The sequence below is a fragment of the Abramis brama genome (assembly GCF_963993115.1).
Source record: "Abramis brama genome assembly, chromosome: 6".
NCBI classification, from domain to species: domain Eukaryota; kingdom Metazoa; phylum Chordata; class Actinopteri; order Cypriniformes; family Leuciscidae; genus Abramis; species Abramis brama.
This window is the reverse complement of record NC_139968.1, coordinates 25,954,439-25,972,965: the sequence shown is the minus strand read 5'-3', so window position 1 is coordinate 25,972,965 and position 18,527 is coordinate 25,954,439. Positions and strand designations below refer to the sequence as shown.

The 18,527-nt window shown below is 35.8% G+C and overlaps 1 protein-coding gene across 1 annotated transcript in view; it reads right to left on the bottom strand.

Moving 5' to 3' along the window:
* tspan7 (tetraspanin 7) overlaps positions 1-16,317 on the bottom strand; it is a 28,649-nt gene extending 12,332 nt beyond the window's left edge. The window contains exon 1 of the mRNA XM_084117561.1: positions 16,193-16,317. Coding sequence (XP_083973687.1) covers positions 16,193-16,273 — 81 coding nt within the window. The 5' untranslated portion in view covers positions 16,274-16,317. The remainder of the gene's footprint in view (positions 1-16,192) is intronic.
* Positions 16,318-18,527: the final 2,210 nt, after the last annotated feature.

The following is an 18,527-nucleotide window of genomic DNA, read 5'->3' as shown; positions in this document are numbered from 1 at the left end:
CCAAGTATCAGCTGATGAATCAAACTGGTAAGTAACTGTTCATTTTTACTTCAATAAATGCTTCTAGACTGAATTTAAATGTTCAACCTGGCAGGGAAACAAACTTCAGGAGAGAAGAAAAACACGGCGCACGTTCAACAACATTTTACCAATCCGTATACGGTACCCTGAAACCACGACACGCGGAGAGAGACAGGAAGTATCCGTTCTCCGTTTGTCTGGAGCGACTCACTGCAGACAGAGGAGCGAGAACAGGGATACAGAGAAGAGCGAGAGAACAGGGATACAGAGAAGAGCACTTTGATGAGAAGGAGAAGCGAGAGGAAACAAGAGGGCGCAGGAGAAAAGCCATCCTGCTCTTTGCATATCAAATGCCTGATCAAAGCTGCTGTTGTTCTGTGGTCTTGAATCTGCTCAAAGGGAAAAAGTTTGTGTGTGTGTGTGTATGTGTGTGTGTGTGTGTTACCACAGCACCAGAACAATTACAGGCTCTTCATTCAGCATCTCCTGCTTGATATCACATCTCTGGTTTCATGTAAAGTGAAGCTATATTCATTCAAATTACTGACACCCAAATCACTGACATCACTGACCCTAATCTAGATCACATGATGGATGATTGTACGTGTCAAGGAGTTGAATCAATGTAAGGGCTTTTAAAACTAGGGTCCAAAAATTGTGTAAAAGGTAATAAATACATAAAAAAATAAAATCACAAGGGGATCATAAATAAATAAAAATAATGTATAAAATTGATATGATTGAATGCATTAAAGGGTTAAATATCAGGAGTTTTCAAACTAGGATAAAAAATAGTGTAAAAAAAGTTGAAATAAAAATTGTTCTTGAAATATTTAGTGTTATATTAAAATGACAGCATGTTGTTTCTAAAATTAAATAATAAAATATATTAATAATATATATATATATACATATATATATATATATATATATATATATATATTTAGAAAAAGTGAAATGTATTAAAATTTGTAATTATAATAATATAATATTTTACCCTTTTTTCTTTCTATTAAGTTGATGTTCTTATCTTTAAACACAATTGCTGCCTAAATCTCTGACCCTCAAACTGTTGAAAATACTGATTCCAGACTGAAACAAAACATCAGATTTGTCCTTCACCTTACTTTCAACCAACTTTCCAAACCTCAGCAGTCTTTTGTTTCATAAACAAGTCTCATAATCCACAAAGAGCATTAAAAACATCAGTCACACACTGAACAGACACTGTTCTGTCACATCATCACTGTAAGAAGATCCCACAACTCAGCAGAAACTATTAATGCTGTAAATTTCAACTCCGGGATGGTCGGGCAACACGAATGTTCATCCAACCGTACGAGAGCGGTATCCACGGCAATAATCCCCAATACTGTCTGTAATCTCAATCCACCGATGTCAAAACAAACAGACTTTCGAGTCCGACTCTTCTGAGGCCAATATCTTTAATAATTTAACCAATATTTTTTTAAATAATCTGTCTTATGTTTCTGTATTAAATGCCTTACATTCAAAAAAGGGACAGGTGGGGGAAGAATAGCCGTCACAAAATGGCGAAGGCTTGGTTTATGAATAATAATTAGGTTATGCACAAATATTTTAATATGGTATTTTACCGTTTCGATAAATAAATTGTCTATTTCAGGGGTTTTCAAATTTAGGTAAAAAATTGTGTAAAAAAAGGTCAAATAAATAAAATCACAAGCTGATCATAAATATATAAAATACAAGAATAAATAAATAAAATCAATGGAATCAAAACTAAAATTAGTTACTGTAAGGAGTGTACAGTATGATTGTAGACGACGACTGCCGACATCTTTCTTTATGACTCCTAGATGTCTGGCTGATACACAATGCTTTTCTTTCCGCTATCAACAGACTATGAGAGTTTAGACGCACACACACACACACACACACACACGACTCCCAAACAACAGGTGACATGACAATCACATCAGCTCTGTTTGTGACTCTCTTCTATTCTCACACGTCACGGCAGGGTTTGCTGCTGTGGCACTTTCTCTCTTGTACGCTCAAGCTGGGAAAAGCATCTGGTCGCACAGGGGGTCCGGGACAAAAAATACAGAGAGACCCCAGAACAACAAAGCTCACAGTCGGACACTTCCTGTCTGACGTCCATCTATGAGAAAAGATCCACAGATTGTCGCTTTTGCGTTTTTTTCTCAGTAATACTGCGTCTTAACTGTTATTTTATCTGTTTTCTAGTCATTCGAGAGGATAAATAATACTAAAATTTTATAAATATATACAATATATATCTAAATGTTTAATTAACTAAACTAATTGAAACTATTAATTCTAATTTAAAATAACACTTTTTGTACCAATAATATTTAAAAATTTTCATCTGATTCCATAATTTCTTATTCTTAATCCCTCCTTGTTCTAGCTTGTACTATTCTAGACAGCATTTGAAAGTTTAGCCTATATTACTAGCACTTCTCATGTTATTACCTCTATATTGTTTTTACTACTATAAATCACATGTTCTCCTCATTCATAAGTTGCTTTGGATAAAAGCATCTGCAATTTGAATAAATTTAAATATGAATGTTGCAAAATTACTACGTTGTTAACCCCTTGCGACACCCTGTTTAAAACCCCTTTTATTAACTCTTTTCCTCCAGCAATCCATGTGTTTTCACTGTTAAACGGTAGGGGGCGCTATTATGCATCTTCTGAAAAAGTACAGAGTATCCAGTTAAAAAAACAAGCAATAGAAGCATTGCTTACGCATATGTAAAATAAAGCGATCAAAGATTAAACCGCATATAAATCAAAACTGCCAAACGTTACTGAATGAAATGTCGACCCAGGATGAAGTACAGAAGCTTTGGGGGCGTTGATAGACTCGATACTCAATACAAAAACACAGTTTTCTCAGCTTTTTGTTCAAAATGTTGCTTCAAGAGTTGATCAATTTTACTTTTTTTGTAAACCACTTACGACCCTTTGAAAATCCCATTTATTAAAGGTGCAGTATGTAACATTGACAGCTAGTGGTTGAAATGGGTACTGCAGTCCAAATTCAAAATATCGAAGAGTTGGTTCCCCGCTCCCTCCTCCTCAAACTCGACGCTCACACAGGTTTGCCAGATTGATGAAACGCAACAAGAACGAGCGCATTGACAATGGAAGGCGACGTTTAAATATGCTACAATTCATAGTGATTTAGATAGATGCTAAGGATGCACCGATATGAATTTTTTGGGCGATACCGATAACCGATGATTCTTTATATTTGAAAGCCCATAACCGGTATATATGCCGATAAACCTAAAATCCTAATTTTTATATAATTTTTGAGAGCCTGATACAAAAACAAAAGTCTCACCATTAAAAGTCATGTCCCAAACGCACAATTATGATGTTCTCGTTATAATTTTATGTAGTCGATATGACAGACTTGAGCTGCACATGTTGAACATTAGGGCTGGGTAAAAAATATAGATTTCTCGATTTTAATCGATTCTCATTTTTACGAAACAATATCGATTCTTAAATCCTAAGAATCGATTAGTCATCCTGTTTTCAGTTGACGAATGAATGGAACATTGTTTCGCGCATCCCATCCAATAAATCACAATAATCTTCGTGCTTTGTTATTATTGATTTGAAGCAAAGTCTCAGATTTCAAATTACGTTCATTTTCTTACGAAATTCAAAAACATAATTACCGTTTTGGCGCTGTGGCGTGAGATCGCTCTGGCTCAGCTCAGCTTAAGAGAAGCAGCAGCGCAGAGCGCACATGACCTCCTCTTCCGCCTTAATAACACCAGTTACAGTGCGAAATAAACATGAATGAGCGTCTGAAAGTGTGTTAAAAGATAGAGTACAACTTATCGAAGTCCGTATTATGTCACATGGAATCGCTCAATCAGTGTTTCAACCGTGGAAAGGCGTTAGTAAACAATGTCATGTAACGTCACATTTACCTCAGAAAAAACATCCAGTGACCATAAACTCGTTAGTCAGCTAGAAAAACTAACTCTAGAGAGGAGCATTTTGTTAAATATATGCACCATATTACATATTCATTATAATTTTTAATGTTCTTCAATATTTAATGCATGTTTGAATAAATCTGGAATGTTTTTCATGACAGCCACCATTTACATTTTTATATAATTTCATATAACTTTATTATTATAAAATAAATAAAAGTGTATTTTAAGTGTTTGTATACAAATCAGTTAATTTTTACCTTCAATATTATAGTAGGCTAATGAAGCCAATAGGCTACAACTGACTCCCATAGTTTACAATAATAGTTCAAGAGATTTGTTTTCCTTGAGAAAATTTGCAATGTATTGTACCTGATATCCAAAATAATCGATATTGAATCGAAATCGAATAGAATTGTGAAATTTGTGTCAATACCCAGCCCTATTGAACATTACCGTATTTTCCTTTTTTTAAAGTGATTTCAATCATATTTCAAAACCATGTTGGTCAAGTTGATCAGTGCGCATCTGAAGTGTCTCAGCTGAAGGAAATAATACATTATTTATCACCTTTAATATATCTGTCAAATTTTCTTATTAGGCCGATAATGATAACATTAAAAAATGAACCGATATCGGCCGATACCGATATGGTGGCCGATATATCGTGCATCCCTAATGGATGCCGAGGCTTTTTTAGGTTGGGTAGAATCTGTTATCTCTGACCTATAGTTTGTTTGCTGGCTTCCATCGCTATACGCTGTGTTTTCCGCCAACTGGCAACCCGGGGTGTCGAAATACTATTGGGTGAACTGGCAGTGGGCGGGATCACACAGACCAAAACAAAAACAGACATTCTGACACAGATTTCAAAGTAAAATAACTGGCTGTAGCATTGTTTTCCAGAGCAACAAGTATGTAAACTTAACATGTTTCTTAAGTATCTGCAAACCTATTATGGTATTTTTATGCTTTATTACGGTCAAAAAAATGACATACGGCACCTTTAAATAAATAACAAAAAAAATTATACATTTAAATTTTTGGTGAACCACTTTCGGCACCATGTTTGAAAACCCCTTTTATACACAGTGCACAGTAGCTGTGATCAAATTCACTCATTTTCGTCCACTTTACCTATATAGTGCAGTTTCATTTATATGTCCAGTGCATATGTTAAATCCAAAAAGATTGACAATCACATAAAGTAAAATCCCACAATATTACCATAATCTATCTTGTTTTTCTTCCCTTCTTCCCCAGATTGTTGTCATACTTGAACTGTGCCGGCTCAGATTGAGGTGGTAATTTTCCCTTGTCTTCCACTCCATTGCTCTCTCTCCCGGCCATTAGAGTGCCGTACATCATCATGATCCACAGCGGCTCGTCCATAAGTGCTGTTTGTTCTGAGAGCGTTGGTTAGACGGCCCGCCGCAGGTTTAATGGCCGTCTACAGCTGTCAGAGGCGCTGGCCTTTCAGCCTCATTCTCTCCTGCTCCGTTTCTGGGAAATGTTGGATCAAAGTCCGCGGAAACAGCCAGCGACTATATGACACTGTCTCGCGGCTAAAAGGTCCATCTCATTATTCACAGAGTCAACTGACAGGGAAATAGAGGCTGTCGGCGGCTTAAATCAGAACGATATGTCCAACACTAAACTGACTGTCTCTGGCAGTTAGCTGGAAACAACGGACGGATGCATGGATAGATAAAACGGAGGAATGGTGAAAAATTTAAGTGGAAACAGAAACAGTTTTTTCCCCCCACTGTGCATCTGTTCAACAGTGCGGGAAATGAGAACGCTAATGCTAATGGGGGAAACGGTCTATTTTCGATGCCATCTCATTAATACTAATGACCCTAAGTAACAAACGTCACCACATCACTTTGTTGTGCTATGAACAAACAATTATAATGGTTGTTTGAGTAAAAAATCCTTAAAACAAGGTCATTGTGAAAAAAGTGCACTTAATTGTATTGAAAGTGCACTTGTAGTGTAGCCTACTTAAAATCTTAAAAGCAATTTTTTAAATAACTACTTGCAGAAAAAATTAAGGTCACTTAAGTGTACTCACTTTAAGGGTTAGTTCACCCAAAAATGAAAATGATCCCATAATTTACTCCCTTAACGTACGTAAGTCTAGTTCCAGCGGAAGAGTGACCTTTGACCCGACGCAAAGTTACTCAACATAACAGCTAATACAAATAAGTTAGCAAAATAATAAAATATTAAACCTGTGCTACGTGTAAATCTGACGCTACGTGCCGTTAACACATAGCAAACATTTACCCATGCTAATCGCAAACACAAGCATCTAGCATGTGATTATGAAATTACATATAAAGATCTACTTAAGTATGTCAAATAGCACTCTAAAGTTAATCTAATTTAATTTAATTGCAAATAACATGCGATTAAGTGTCTGAAAATGTTACATTCAGTTCAGACTTAAATATATATATTATATTTTAAATATTTTCTAGTATATTATTTAGGAAATCATCATTAGCAAATGATCTCTCAAAATTTAGTTTAATGTGCTTCAAACAACAACAATAATGGGGTGGGGTGGTTTCTTTTTGGCTTTGTTCAATAAGCAACCAGTAGCAAATGCATAGCAATGCACTAAAACCATTTAGCACAACTTAGCAATAGCATAATACTCTGGCACACTAGCATTGTTTTTTACAGGCTAGCGTCACTCACATTTTCTGTGTAAAATGTAAAATCTAGTTTAAAATAAATCCAGGATAAGGAAATAATACAGACTCTTTCTCATTGGCTCAATATGTCGGAAAATTGCTAGGCAACAACTCAGATGATCCTAGCATGCTCAAAGTTACTCAACATAACAGCTAATACAAATAATTTAGCAAAACAAACCGGCAACAACAAAAAAAGTTTACTGTACAAAAAAAATTAAACGTGCTATAAGTGTAAACCTGATGGCATGTGCTACTAACAGTGCAAACCTTTCCTCATGAGCGTAAAGCTGCTAATCACAAACACAAGCATCTAACACCACGACTCAAGCTAGCGGCTAATAATAGCATCTCTTTCATTAACAGGCCTGTGTAAAACTACTCACGCTGTCATTCCAGGATAACAGGACTTTAAGACAGGAATTCCAGTCACCTTTAAATTCCACAGTCGGGAACTAATTAGGAATATTCCAGGAATGCAGACCGGAGAGTCTTTTCAAAGTGTTGAACTGAGACTTTATGGAGATGTTTAATTATGCAAGTCAAAGACATTACGATTCATATACTCTTTTAAAAAATGGTTTTATTTATTACCCAAATGACTATTTATTTATTTTTTAATTAATTGGCTTTTTATCAGTTGTTAATTGACATTTGACATGGATATTTAATAAAAAGCACTTCTTTCTTTCTTTCAGAAATCCTTCTAATATGCTGATTTGCAGCTCAAGAAACATATTATCAATGCTGAAAATATTGCTTTATATTTTTGTGGAAACCGTGATACATTTCTTTCCAGGATTCTTTAATTAATTAAAATGTTCTTTTCTGGGTTGGCTTTCTTTTACTGGTTGTCAGCAGCAACATTATGACTTCCCATCCATCCACACACATAATCAAAGCATATCGTTCAGACTTCCAGACGAGGATTAACCAAAAAAAAAAAAAATCCCTCATCCACCACTAAACGCCCTCAGCACAACACCAAATAGGATATTACTGGAGGACACGGACACCTTTAAATGACTTTAGGCAATTGAAGATTAATCACGGTAATAAATCAATATCTGAACCTAATGAGTGTAACTCACAGAATCAACAATGGGAATATTTGGCCTTTGCAATCCTCTATCAAATTTCCTTGCCAACAAACTCACCCAGATTTAATCAGACCCCAATTCAATTTCATTTCCATTTGAGGTTGAATCTTCCTTTCTGATGGGTCATGCCATCCTCAAGAGGATCTGAAACTGCAATAATCAAATGCTCTTTTAGCTTTTGTTCCCTTACTGTTTACAAAACCACAATGAGTGTTTGATGCAGATAATAAATGCAGAGATCTTGTTTCCTAGCACTTAAGACCAATCCCAGCGGAAAAAACATGTTTCTGTTCTGGATGTTTACCAAACTAGAGTCTGAAACAGGCTGAATGCACTCGAGGGAATACACTGATTCCTGAACCATTTGGGGGTTTGAGACTTTCTTCATTCTTGATTTTAGAGAAATATTGTTTATTTGGCGTATTGCACTGATATAAACGCGCCTCTGATGCTCCTCACCTGTGAAGCGGGTATCATGGATGAGCACCTGGTCAGCTGAGAGTCAAGAGTGTCTTAAGCTTCCTTTAATAGGATTCAAGCCTGGATTATACCAACCCAGTCATTTAGAGAAGGGCTACGGATCTGTGAAGATTTAACTGGCTGAGCCGTATCACTTTACAGGACTCATGAATTAATGAAAACAGAAAAGTAATACTACTGTATGAGAAACATATACCAATATAAATAAATCATAACTATAATTAAAATTAATATTTAAAGAGCCTCTATTATGCTATATTAAAGGCTCCTAATGTTGTTTTGGAGTTCTCCTACAACAGGTTTACATGCATTCAATGTCAAAAATCACTAATTTTCACATAATATACATTGCAGCATCACCTAATTTTTCGCAGTGTGTGAAACAGTTCAACAAAGGATTCAGTCTCTGTAAACCTCTCCTTTCCGAGAGCCTACTCTGCTCTGATTGGTCAGATGGCCCAGTCTGTTGTGATTGGTCTACTCTGCTCTGATTGGTCAGATGGCCCAGTCTGTTGTGATTGGTCTACTCTGCTCTGATTGGTCAGATGACCCAGTCTGTTGTTGTGATTGGTCTACTCTGCTCTGATTGGTCAGATGACCCAGTCTGTTGTGATTGGTCTACTCTGCTCTGATTGGTCAGATGACCCAGTCTGTTGTGATTGGTCTACTCTGCTCTGATTGGTCAGATGGCCCAGTCTGTTGTGATTGGTCTACTCTGCTCTGATTGGTCAGATGACCCAGTCTGTTGTTGTGATTGGTCTACTCTGCTCTGATTGGTCAGATGACCCAGTCTGTTGTGATTGGTCTACCGATTACAGGTGTATTGGAAACCAAACACCCATTATCATATCTGAATTTCAGCTCTGGATCTCTCTCAGCACTTGATACACTGTGATACACAGTAACGATGGTGTCGGTTTTACCAAATCAATTCGAGCATGAGTCCTCATCCTTTTGAAGTGCAGCAAAGTGGATTGGCAGTGCAGAAAAAAGTGTCTTCTCGACAAATTGACAACACGAACAAAACTCTTCCAGTCTCAGCTACAATTACAGTGTTTGAGGGTCAAAACAGAAGTTCTTTGCGGGCAGTCAATGAACACCACAGGCTGGCATTATGCAAATGTGTTACAAACCTACTTAGTTTCGTGCAGGAAGACTGGAATTACTGACAAGTCGTTTCAGGGAGTTCAGAATCATTACTTTCTTTTTGGAGATAATAACTCTTCATTTATCAGCACTTTGATCTTTAAAACTTTGAAGACTTTTTACTTCCACAAACAACTAGCTAGGCTATATTACACACTACATGAAAGGAAGTGGACAAGATTTTAAAAACAACAATTGAAGAAGAAAAAAAGGTTTGTAATGAATACTAATGAAGGTAATTACAATTTACATCTACATACATTTGATTTTCCACTTCACACACAAAAAAACAAGCTTTATTTTAAACTCACAATTATTTCAATATTACTTTCACAAAATATATATTTTTTGTTTCACTCTGAGTTGGAAACAGATGTCCAATAAGTTTATTGGACAGTCTTAAGACAAAAGAAGTCACTTTAAAACCCAGGTACAATGTGAACGCAAAGAGAACTGGAATTTTATTGAGTTAATTCACGTTTGGGTGAAAGAGGTGTACATTTGGCAACTATTATAAATAAAAACAAGGTCAGAACGGGTCATAATTTGCTTACAATAAAAGTTATTAAACGTTTATCAATTCAGAGTTCAAATCCCAATGTTTGTCAAAATAATACGATTTTCTCTTTTACGATTGTTCTGCTTTAAGCGCTTAACACAAGTTTGTTTTCCTTCAGATTTGACAGTGAAGTTTTATCTGAATAAATCTGAATAAAGAGGTTTGATCACTCCAGCTCTGCATTCCAGAGGGAACGACAACACTGAAAAGAATACACGAGACAAAATATTAACAAGCTTAAGGAGAAACAAACAGAACATCGGCGCTAAGTGTCGACGCCTCCACACTTAAGAGGACAGAATATATCAGCAGCGCTGCAGCATTCAACAACGCTCTCATTTCCATAATAACACCAAAGGCCACTGGGAAAACAGGACCAGACGAGTTTTTAATTGTCTGTTTGTAATGAACAGGCCTGCCAATGCTAATAACGCTGGCTAAGAGCAAAATAACTCAAGAGAAGGGCAACTCAAGAATCTCCAAATGGCACCAATTACAGAAGCACCAATTATACTTGTTGGTCAAATAAGTCCGATAGCACCCTTTAATTACCATAGTAATAATTAAGTACTGACAGTATAATTTCCTTTCTGACAGAATAAACACTTCTAACTAAAGGTGACAAAATACTGTAGTTGAACCCAAATGTGTTCAAAATGAATTGATACAACCACAACAATTACTATAAATCTTTGATTTGACTAGCCCTGTCCATTAAATTGCAAAACAACATTAAAGGGGACCTATTACGCCCCTTTACAAGATATCATGTAAGTCTCAGGTGTCCCCAGAATGTGTCTGTGAAGTTTCAGCTAAAATACCACACAGAAATTTGTTAGACAATGCCCAAAATGCTCCTTTTTGGGTGGAAGCAAAAACACGCTATTTTCATGTGTGTATCTTTAAATGTAAATGAGCCACTTTCCAGAAGAGGGCGGAGCCTGTACAGCTCAATGACAATGTTACAGTTAGCCTAGCTACCGTTATTGGAGAATATTTGTTTGTAGAATAAACCAAGAAACAGATTTCAGATTTCCACGAGTTTCAAATGTAAAAGTACTACTTCAAAAATTGTCCTATTTCTGAGCAGTAAATTTGAAAATATGACTTCTGTAGCATAAGTTTCTTCTATAACATCACAATGCTTTTCTAGCTCAAAAAGTTTTATTTGATCTTCAAGCAAACGCTAACTCTAAACATTGCAGCTGTACAATTTTGTGACTTTGTGATGATGCACATTCTGAATATTGCAAAAAGCAATATTCTTATCCTCTAGTGATGACAGTTTTTCATTACACTATTGTCATGCTGCAACAGAAGAATCCAAACTTTAAATGCAAGCCGAGCTGTTTCTTCGATTTTTAGGAGTTTAAATTACTTGTCCGCCTATATTTCACTCAGCAATACGTGGCACTTTTCCATCTATTCTAATGTGTCCCTGGTTCCTTCGGTTCCCAGGAGAGAGTTTAGTGAGAACAGGATTCCCGTCGCTCACTGTGATGTTCTAGCGAGCTATTTTAAGACGCAGAGAACTCTGCGATCACACATAGACACATGCCATTCTAGGTGTGTATCAGTTACACACACACTGTCACATCCCGAGCTGACGCAATCTACAGAACATTACATGCTTAATCAATCACATTGACCCATCGGGTCTTTGCAGGCAAACGCACACAGGGGAAAGGTGGTATTAGGTGTTGACTTACAACCAAAGCTTTAATAATGTCGACTGCATTGAAATATGAACCGAACGGATGTACTGCAATCCTGATGCTAATTTCAGCTCTGGAGATCCAGATTTCTTTCATGGGGAACATACCATATATATATATATATATATATATATATATATATATATATATATATAAATAAAATAAAATCCTCTCAAATGTTCCAACAAATCTTATTCTTGCAATTTTGTCAAATTATTTGTGTCAAAAATTTGTTACGAACCATTTTTATTTCATTCTAAATACTTTTTTTTTTTTACACAAAACTTAAAAATAGTTTCCGGACAGAAAAAACGTTTGTTCGAATCAAAGTACAATGAAAGATGAACCATTTCATTAAATAGCAGTAAAAACATTTTGTTTGCTAAACATTGTAGTTTAAAGCAAAATTTGTTGTAAATTGCAAGCTCCGCCCACAACATAAATCACGGTAACACTTTATTTTACAATGTCATTGTTACACGTTACATGTAGTTACTGTAGTAATAACTATAAATTATGCATAATTACATGCAATTAACCCAAACCAAAGCCCACTCCTAACCCTAACCCTATAGTAAGTACATGTAGTTAATTATTATTACTCAGTACTTAAATGTATAATTACACTGTAATACTGACACCTTAAAATAGAGTGTAACCAAAATCACTTTGGTCCAAATTCCAACTCCACATATTAATTATACAAAGAAAACATAACACTGGCTATAAAGAAACGGCATATCAAACAGAAATATGTAGAATTAGCCAAATAACTACTGTTAACTGCTGAAGCCATGTGATGCCAAGACTTTCAATGTAAAAAATGATTGTTTCAACTTAAAAATGTAAGTGTTCCTGCTGCCTTAAAATTTTAAGTTTAGTCAAATTGAAATGTGAAGTTGTACAACTTGGATATTTGAGTTGACTAAACATACAATCTTATGGGCAGCATGAACACTTACTTTTTTAAGTTGAAACTATTTTTTTACAGTGTTCCAACTTGTAATTATGAGTTTGACATAATTGTTTTTTACTAGTCGGAAGCCAGTAATTACGCACGCAAAGACGTGAAAAACAAGCAACCAACATGACGTGAACGCAACAACCATCAAACATGTTATTATTAGCTGTGTCACTTTGTAGCATTTTTGCTTTCAGCGAGGACAGAAAAGTGACTTGTCACTGGAAACGTCTGTTTAACTCAAGGTGTAAGATTATCTCCTCAAATAGAGGCATGTTAACATGTGAAATACAATATCTAAACTGGACGGGTATGAAACGCACTAGTAGTTTCGTTCAAAGCAACAGGCGCTGTGTCATCTGTCTTTTCCCAGTCCTGTAGGTCTGTTCCCATCTGCCTCTGGGAGAACAGAGGGTGTGAATGTGTTCGTGAGGGTCGACAGCAGGACACACAGAGCTCCGTCTGTCTGCGTTCATCGAACAGAATGACCCCAACAGGCCCAGAACAGCTGACAGGAAGACCGGAGAAATGACACTGACTCCATTTTCATTTGTCACTCACTCGCTCTCTATCTAATTTCTGCCCCTCTCTTCACATCTCGCTTCAGTTACGCCCCCGTTCTCTTGCTCGTTCAGTTTCAAAGCTCATTTGTAACTTGTGCTTGGCTGTCCTGCAAGCACACAATTCAGTTCGGTGATGTTAAACGCGCAGAAACCATTTACTAGTGTCCTTATAAATGTCCATAACTACTCCACATTAACATTATTTGAAAGAATGAAAACAAATGCTGATAAAATATACACATTAAATGAACTACAAATTGCTTTGGATAAAAGTATGTCAAATAAATAATAATTTTTTAACACTTATCGTATTAAAATCACATTTTCGGTGAAATTCGCTTTACTTGCACCTGATTCGTCTCTATTAATAGCCAAATTGAGCTTGAATGCACATGCAATTTGGAAATGCAAAATTGCGCATATATTCTTAAAATGCTCAACTGTGGTGGATAATTTTTTATCCGATAAGAAGACATGCATATAAACTGCGATGGAAACACATTTACCAAATAAATCCCTCTCAAGTCATTTTGCGTCAACAGACGATGTGATTGGATAACTGGACTAACCAGTGGACTAATCACATCGCACAGTATCTTAAACGTTGGTTTGGTCGTTCTGAAATGCCTGAGCCAAAGTTTGTCATTAAAATGGTTCGGTATAATGACCTCCCAGAAGTGTCTCACATGATTGCATTCTAACAAAGATAACTGCGTTTCGTTTGCGCGAGACGGCAGTCGTTTATGATGTTTTATTACAGATATTTTGTGCCAATTTTCTCAGCAAGTGACGATGCGATATTCCAATTTTGAGTTAGGTATGGAAACATAGCTAATTATTTTAAAACAATACGCTATTTCAGTGCCTTTACCACAGAGATAAACTGGATTTTGAGTCGTTTGGTAAATAAGACAAAGGTTTGCGCTGAAATACTACTAGCGAAAGTGCTGAATTGTTACATGAATTCTCCCCTATTAGTTTGATTCTTGATTAAATGTGCTGTCTAGTACTCTGAGGTCTACAGTAGAATTACTTTGTAATTAAGAGTAATGGTCCAACTGGCCAGGATTTGGGTCAGGCACCGGATCACTGTGCCAAGTGAGATTACAGACGGGCAGAGAGCTAAACAGCCGCTTGTTGGTGGCGAATGTGCAACACGGCATTACTGAAGCTCCAGTGAGCACAGAGACGCAAATGTGATGGAGACGGTTACCTACTAACACAAACTCAGAGAGTCGACCTACATGAGATCTGAAGAAACACAGCTTCAGTGCAATACAGGTACAATCAGATGCACACAGAGCGCAATGTGTCCATTTAAAACGTTCATTCTCTGCAATTTCCCATCATGCACTATTATTGTCTGAATACATGAGAGTCGCCATTAAAATTAGTAATTCGAATTTATTTTATTTTACGGCTATGTGCATTTTAAAGGGATAGTTCACCCAAAAATGAAAATTTACTAACCCTTATGTTGTTCCAAACCTGTATGAGTTTCTTTCTTCTGTTGAACTAAAAAGAAGATATTTTGAAGAATGTTGTGTTCAACAGAAGAAAGAAACTCATACAGGTTTGGAACAACTTGAGGGTGAGTAAATGATGACAGAATATTCATTTTTGGGTGAACTATCCCTTTAATAACTTGAACATAGCGCAAAAGACAGATTCAAAGCATGACAATCAGTTTTTGCAAAAGTAATCATCAAATATTCAGATCAATTTGTCAATTCCTAAACGTTCACATTTATTGCATTACGAAAACACTTTAGAATATCTTGCATTAGTCATTAACAAACATTATGTAACGCTGAACAGACTCAACATACACTAAAATACGTATATAATCAAATATATAAATCAAAGTTTCAAGTCCAAGCCTTAGTCTGTTCACATTTCACTGGATTTTCTAGGATTGCTAGCATTAAATGTTTGAAAGTTAGTCTATTAATGTATTTTTAATAATGTATTTCAGATTCCTTTCGTTACAAAAAAACTAAACAAACTCTGGTTGGTCGCTTCACATGTCAGTCTCTTCCTTACTAAATGGACGTTTTTTGGCCAGATTAAGCTGAAAGGTGGACCAGACTTCATGTATACATCTCAAACTATGTTCTTTTACGCAATAATGTTTGTTAATAACTTATTAATAAGTTATGTGACGCTGATAATATTGGAATCAAACTGAATGGTGGTTGGATCAGTCATCACACACACATCGATATACGGGGCGGTGCCATGATGCCACAGTTAACCGCTACTCACAGACAGAAAGCATCATGTTCATCCATGAGGATGAGGAGGCTGAGGTTTGCTTCATACTCTTATGACAGAGAGATGAAGGTGACTGCAACCCTAATAAACCTGTTAAATGTCTAGAAGATGCACACATTTGGACATTAATATTCAATTCATAATTTAAAATGTGAATTCAAATTCAATTCATGATCAATCATATTCAGTATATGACCATATTTGGGCATTCAAATTAAAATTATAATTAATAATGTACATGTTATGCTCATATTTGAACATTAATAATTCAGAATGCTGTGTATATGTCCATTTTTAGGCATTAATATTCTGTTCATAAGGAATAATGTTCTGCAAATGTCCATATTTTAAAATTAATATGAATTCAATATGAATAACGTCCAACATCATCATGCACATCTCATTTGTCGTCTTAAAAACGGATTAAAGCAAGCGATTATATATTGTTTTTCATCACTGGCATCAAAATAGAAGATTGTTTATCTTATTCTTGAACAGAATCAGTGATATATACATAATCATATTCGTGTTTCTAATGGCCTCAGAGGGGTCCAGCCCTGCCATGATGGAGATGCACTTGTTTTCCAGTGGCGCAATAATGCAACAGACGCCCTTATTATGGTCATAAATCAATTCAAATGCTTCATAACACGCTGCAGAAGTATTAAACGCTGAAAAACGCTAATGAATGAGGGTCACTCACCCAGAACACGAAGGAATAGACGATGAGGAGCGTTTTGAGGCAGGTTATGACTGGTTTGGTCTCCATTCTCCTTGATGCCATGAGCGCAGTGGGTTTGTGCTGCTGTGATTCTCCGCTGCCGCTGCGCTCCAGTCACTCTAGATCCGCCTGGCCAATCAGAGGGCGATATACCCCGCAAAGGTCCCGCCCCACTCCGACAGGCCAATCAGAGGGAGCGAACGGAACGTACAATCCCCGCCCTTGAGACGCGACGCCCTCTGCTGGACGTCACATGACAGTGACGACAGTTGCGCTAAAGGTGAGGTAGGTGCCTTTGCGTCATTAAAATAGCGATGAAAAAAACATTTTCATTTCATTGACTGTCCTTTATTGGTTTTAATGGCCTTCAATCATTTAATAAACTTATATAGTGTCATTTTAAGCATTATATGCAAAAATGCCTACAAATAAAAATATATTAATTATAATAACTAAGTAATAATTGTAGTATTTAAATTATAATTCTACTGTATTAGTATTTTATTTATTTATTTTTCCATTCTGTCTGTCCTTGATTGACTTTGCATACAATGACTTTTTAAATGCAGTAATACAATTTCTTAGTGTATTTTATTTGCATTTATTTCATTTAATTATTATTTTTTTTCCATATTTTTTTCCTTGCTTGACTTCGCTTATAGGCTTAAAGGAAAATAATAAAGCTGTGAGTTTTCTGATGATAATATGTAAGCATTTATTATATCACAAAAAAAATGTATATCATATTTAAGTAACAATGTTAGAGCCTGAGATATTTTACAAAATGAATATTGCTTGAATAGTGTTTGGAACCATATCAAATCTAAAAAAAAATAAAGTAAAATATTAAATATATTTATATTTATTCTATAAAATGTATTCTATAGAAATACAAATTTTAGTCTATAATTAGTATATTTAATTTAAATTATTTACTTATTGAAAACTTATAAAGCGCTCATAATATGTAAATCTTAATGTCAATCAAATAAAATGCATACAATGACATAAATACAGAAGTACTGAAAACTAATAAAGCTTTGAATTAGTTTTATTTTATTTATTTATGATAATTTGAAATCAAAAAATTGTGTGTGGGTCTAAGAAATTCTACAAAAAGATCCTTTAGAAAATGCATTATTGTTGGTTTAACTTAGTAAGTTACCTGGTTGCCTTAACATTTTGAGTTCATTCAAATTAAAATTTGAGTTAATACAATGAAGGAGAATGGTTTTATTAATACAAACTCAAAATATTATGTTATCTGAACCACATCTAAGTTGATTTGACAAAAGAAAAAAGTTGTGATAACAAATCATGAAAATAATTGTTTACAGTGTTTACAACCATATCAAGTCTATTCACAATCAATATTATAATTAAAACATAATACAGATCATTATGGGCCCAAATTATAATGGGCCCATTTAGAAAAGTGTCTCATTTTAGATCAGAATAGTCTCCAATTACCTACATATCTTGGTTTAGATAAGATTAGGCCTATTAATTCCAAGTCAGCTTCTCTCATGTGATCCTTCAGCCTGGTGTGAAATAGGTTCACAGTTCGGCTTCAGATTCAGCACACAGCCCTGCTATATTTGGCACTCCAAATTTGCAACCTATCGAGAAGCCAGTGGAGTGAGATTAAACTCTCAGCAATTACAGCACAGCCTGAGACGGACGGGGACGAGCAGCAGAGCACGTCATGCTCGAGCCCGCGTGTGAAGACGTGACGTGACCCCAAATTATTATTATTATCATTATTATTATATATATATATATTTTAAATTAACCTTTACAGAGAAACACACACAACACTCGTGATCACGGCATAAAATGGCAGTCACGAGGGCGTTTGACGACACTGAATATGATAAATAAGTCTATCGATGTAAATACGACAGCGTCTCAGACTCCCTGAAGATGTGTTTACCAGTGTGACGACTGTTTGCTCAAGGCAAGTTTCAGGTGAGACTGTTATAAAACCGTGTTTATTCTTGGTTTATTAACTTTTCAGCAGGTGTGTACCGCTGTGAGTCAGTTTTATGCCTGCGGGGAAGAGACAAACGTAGGCCTACAGCCACAACGACTATTAAAGTACAGAATAATAGCTTTCTTGGTTTATGAACGTGTTTTGTTTTTATTAGCCGTCAAAAGTGGCAGAAATGTTCACTGTCACAATTTAAGAGTGATTCCTGTGGCTTTTATTCGTAGCAAAGTCATACAGATCACATGTTTGATTAAACATTAATACAGCAGAGAAGTCACTGGCACTTAAATTATCAAGTGGTTAGAAATAGGCCTAAGGGAAACAATA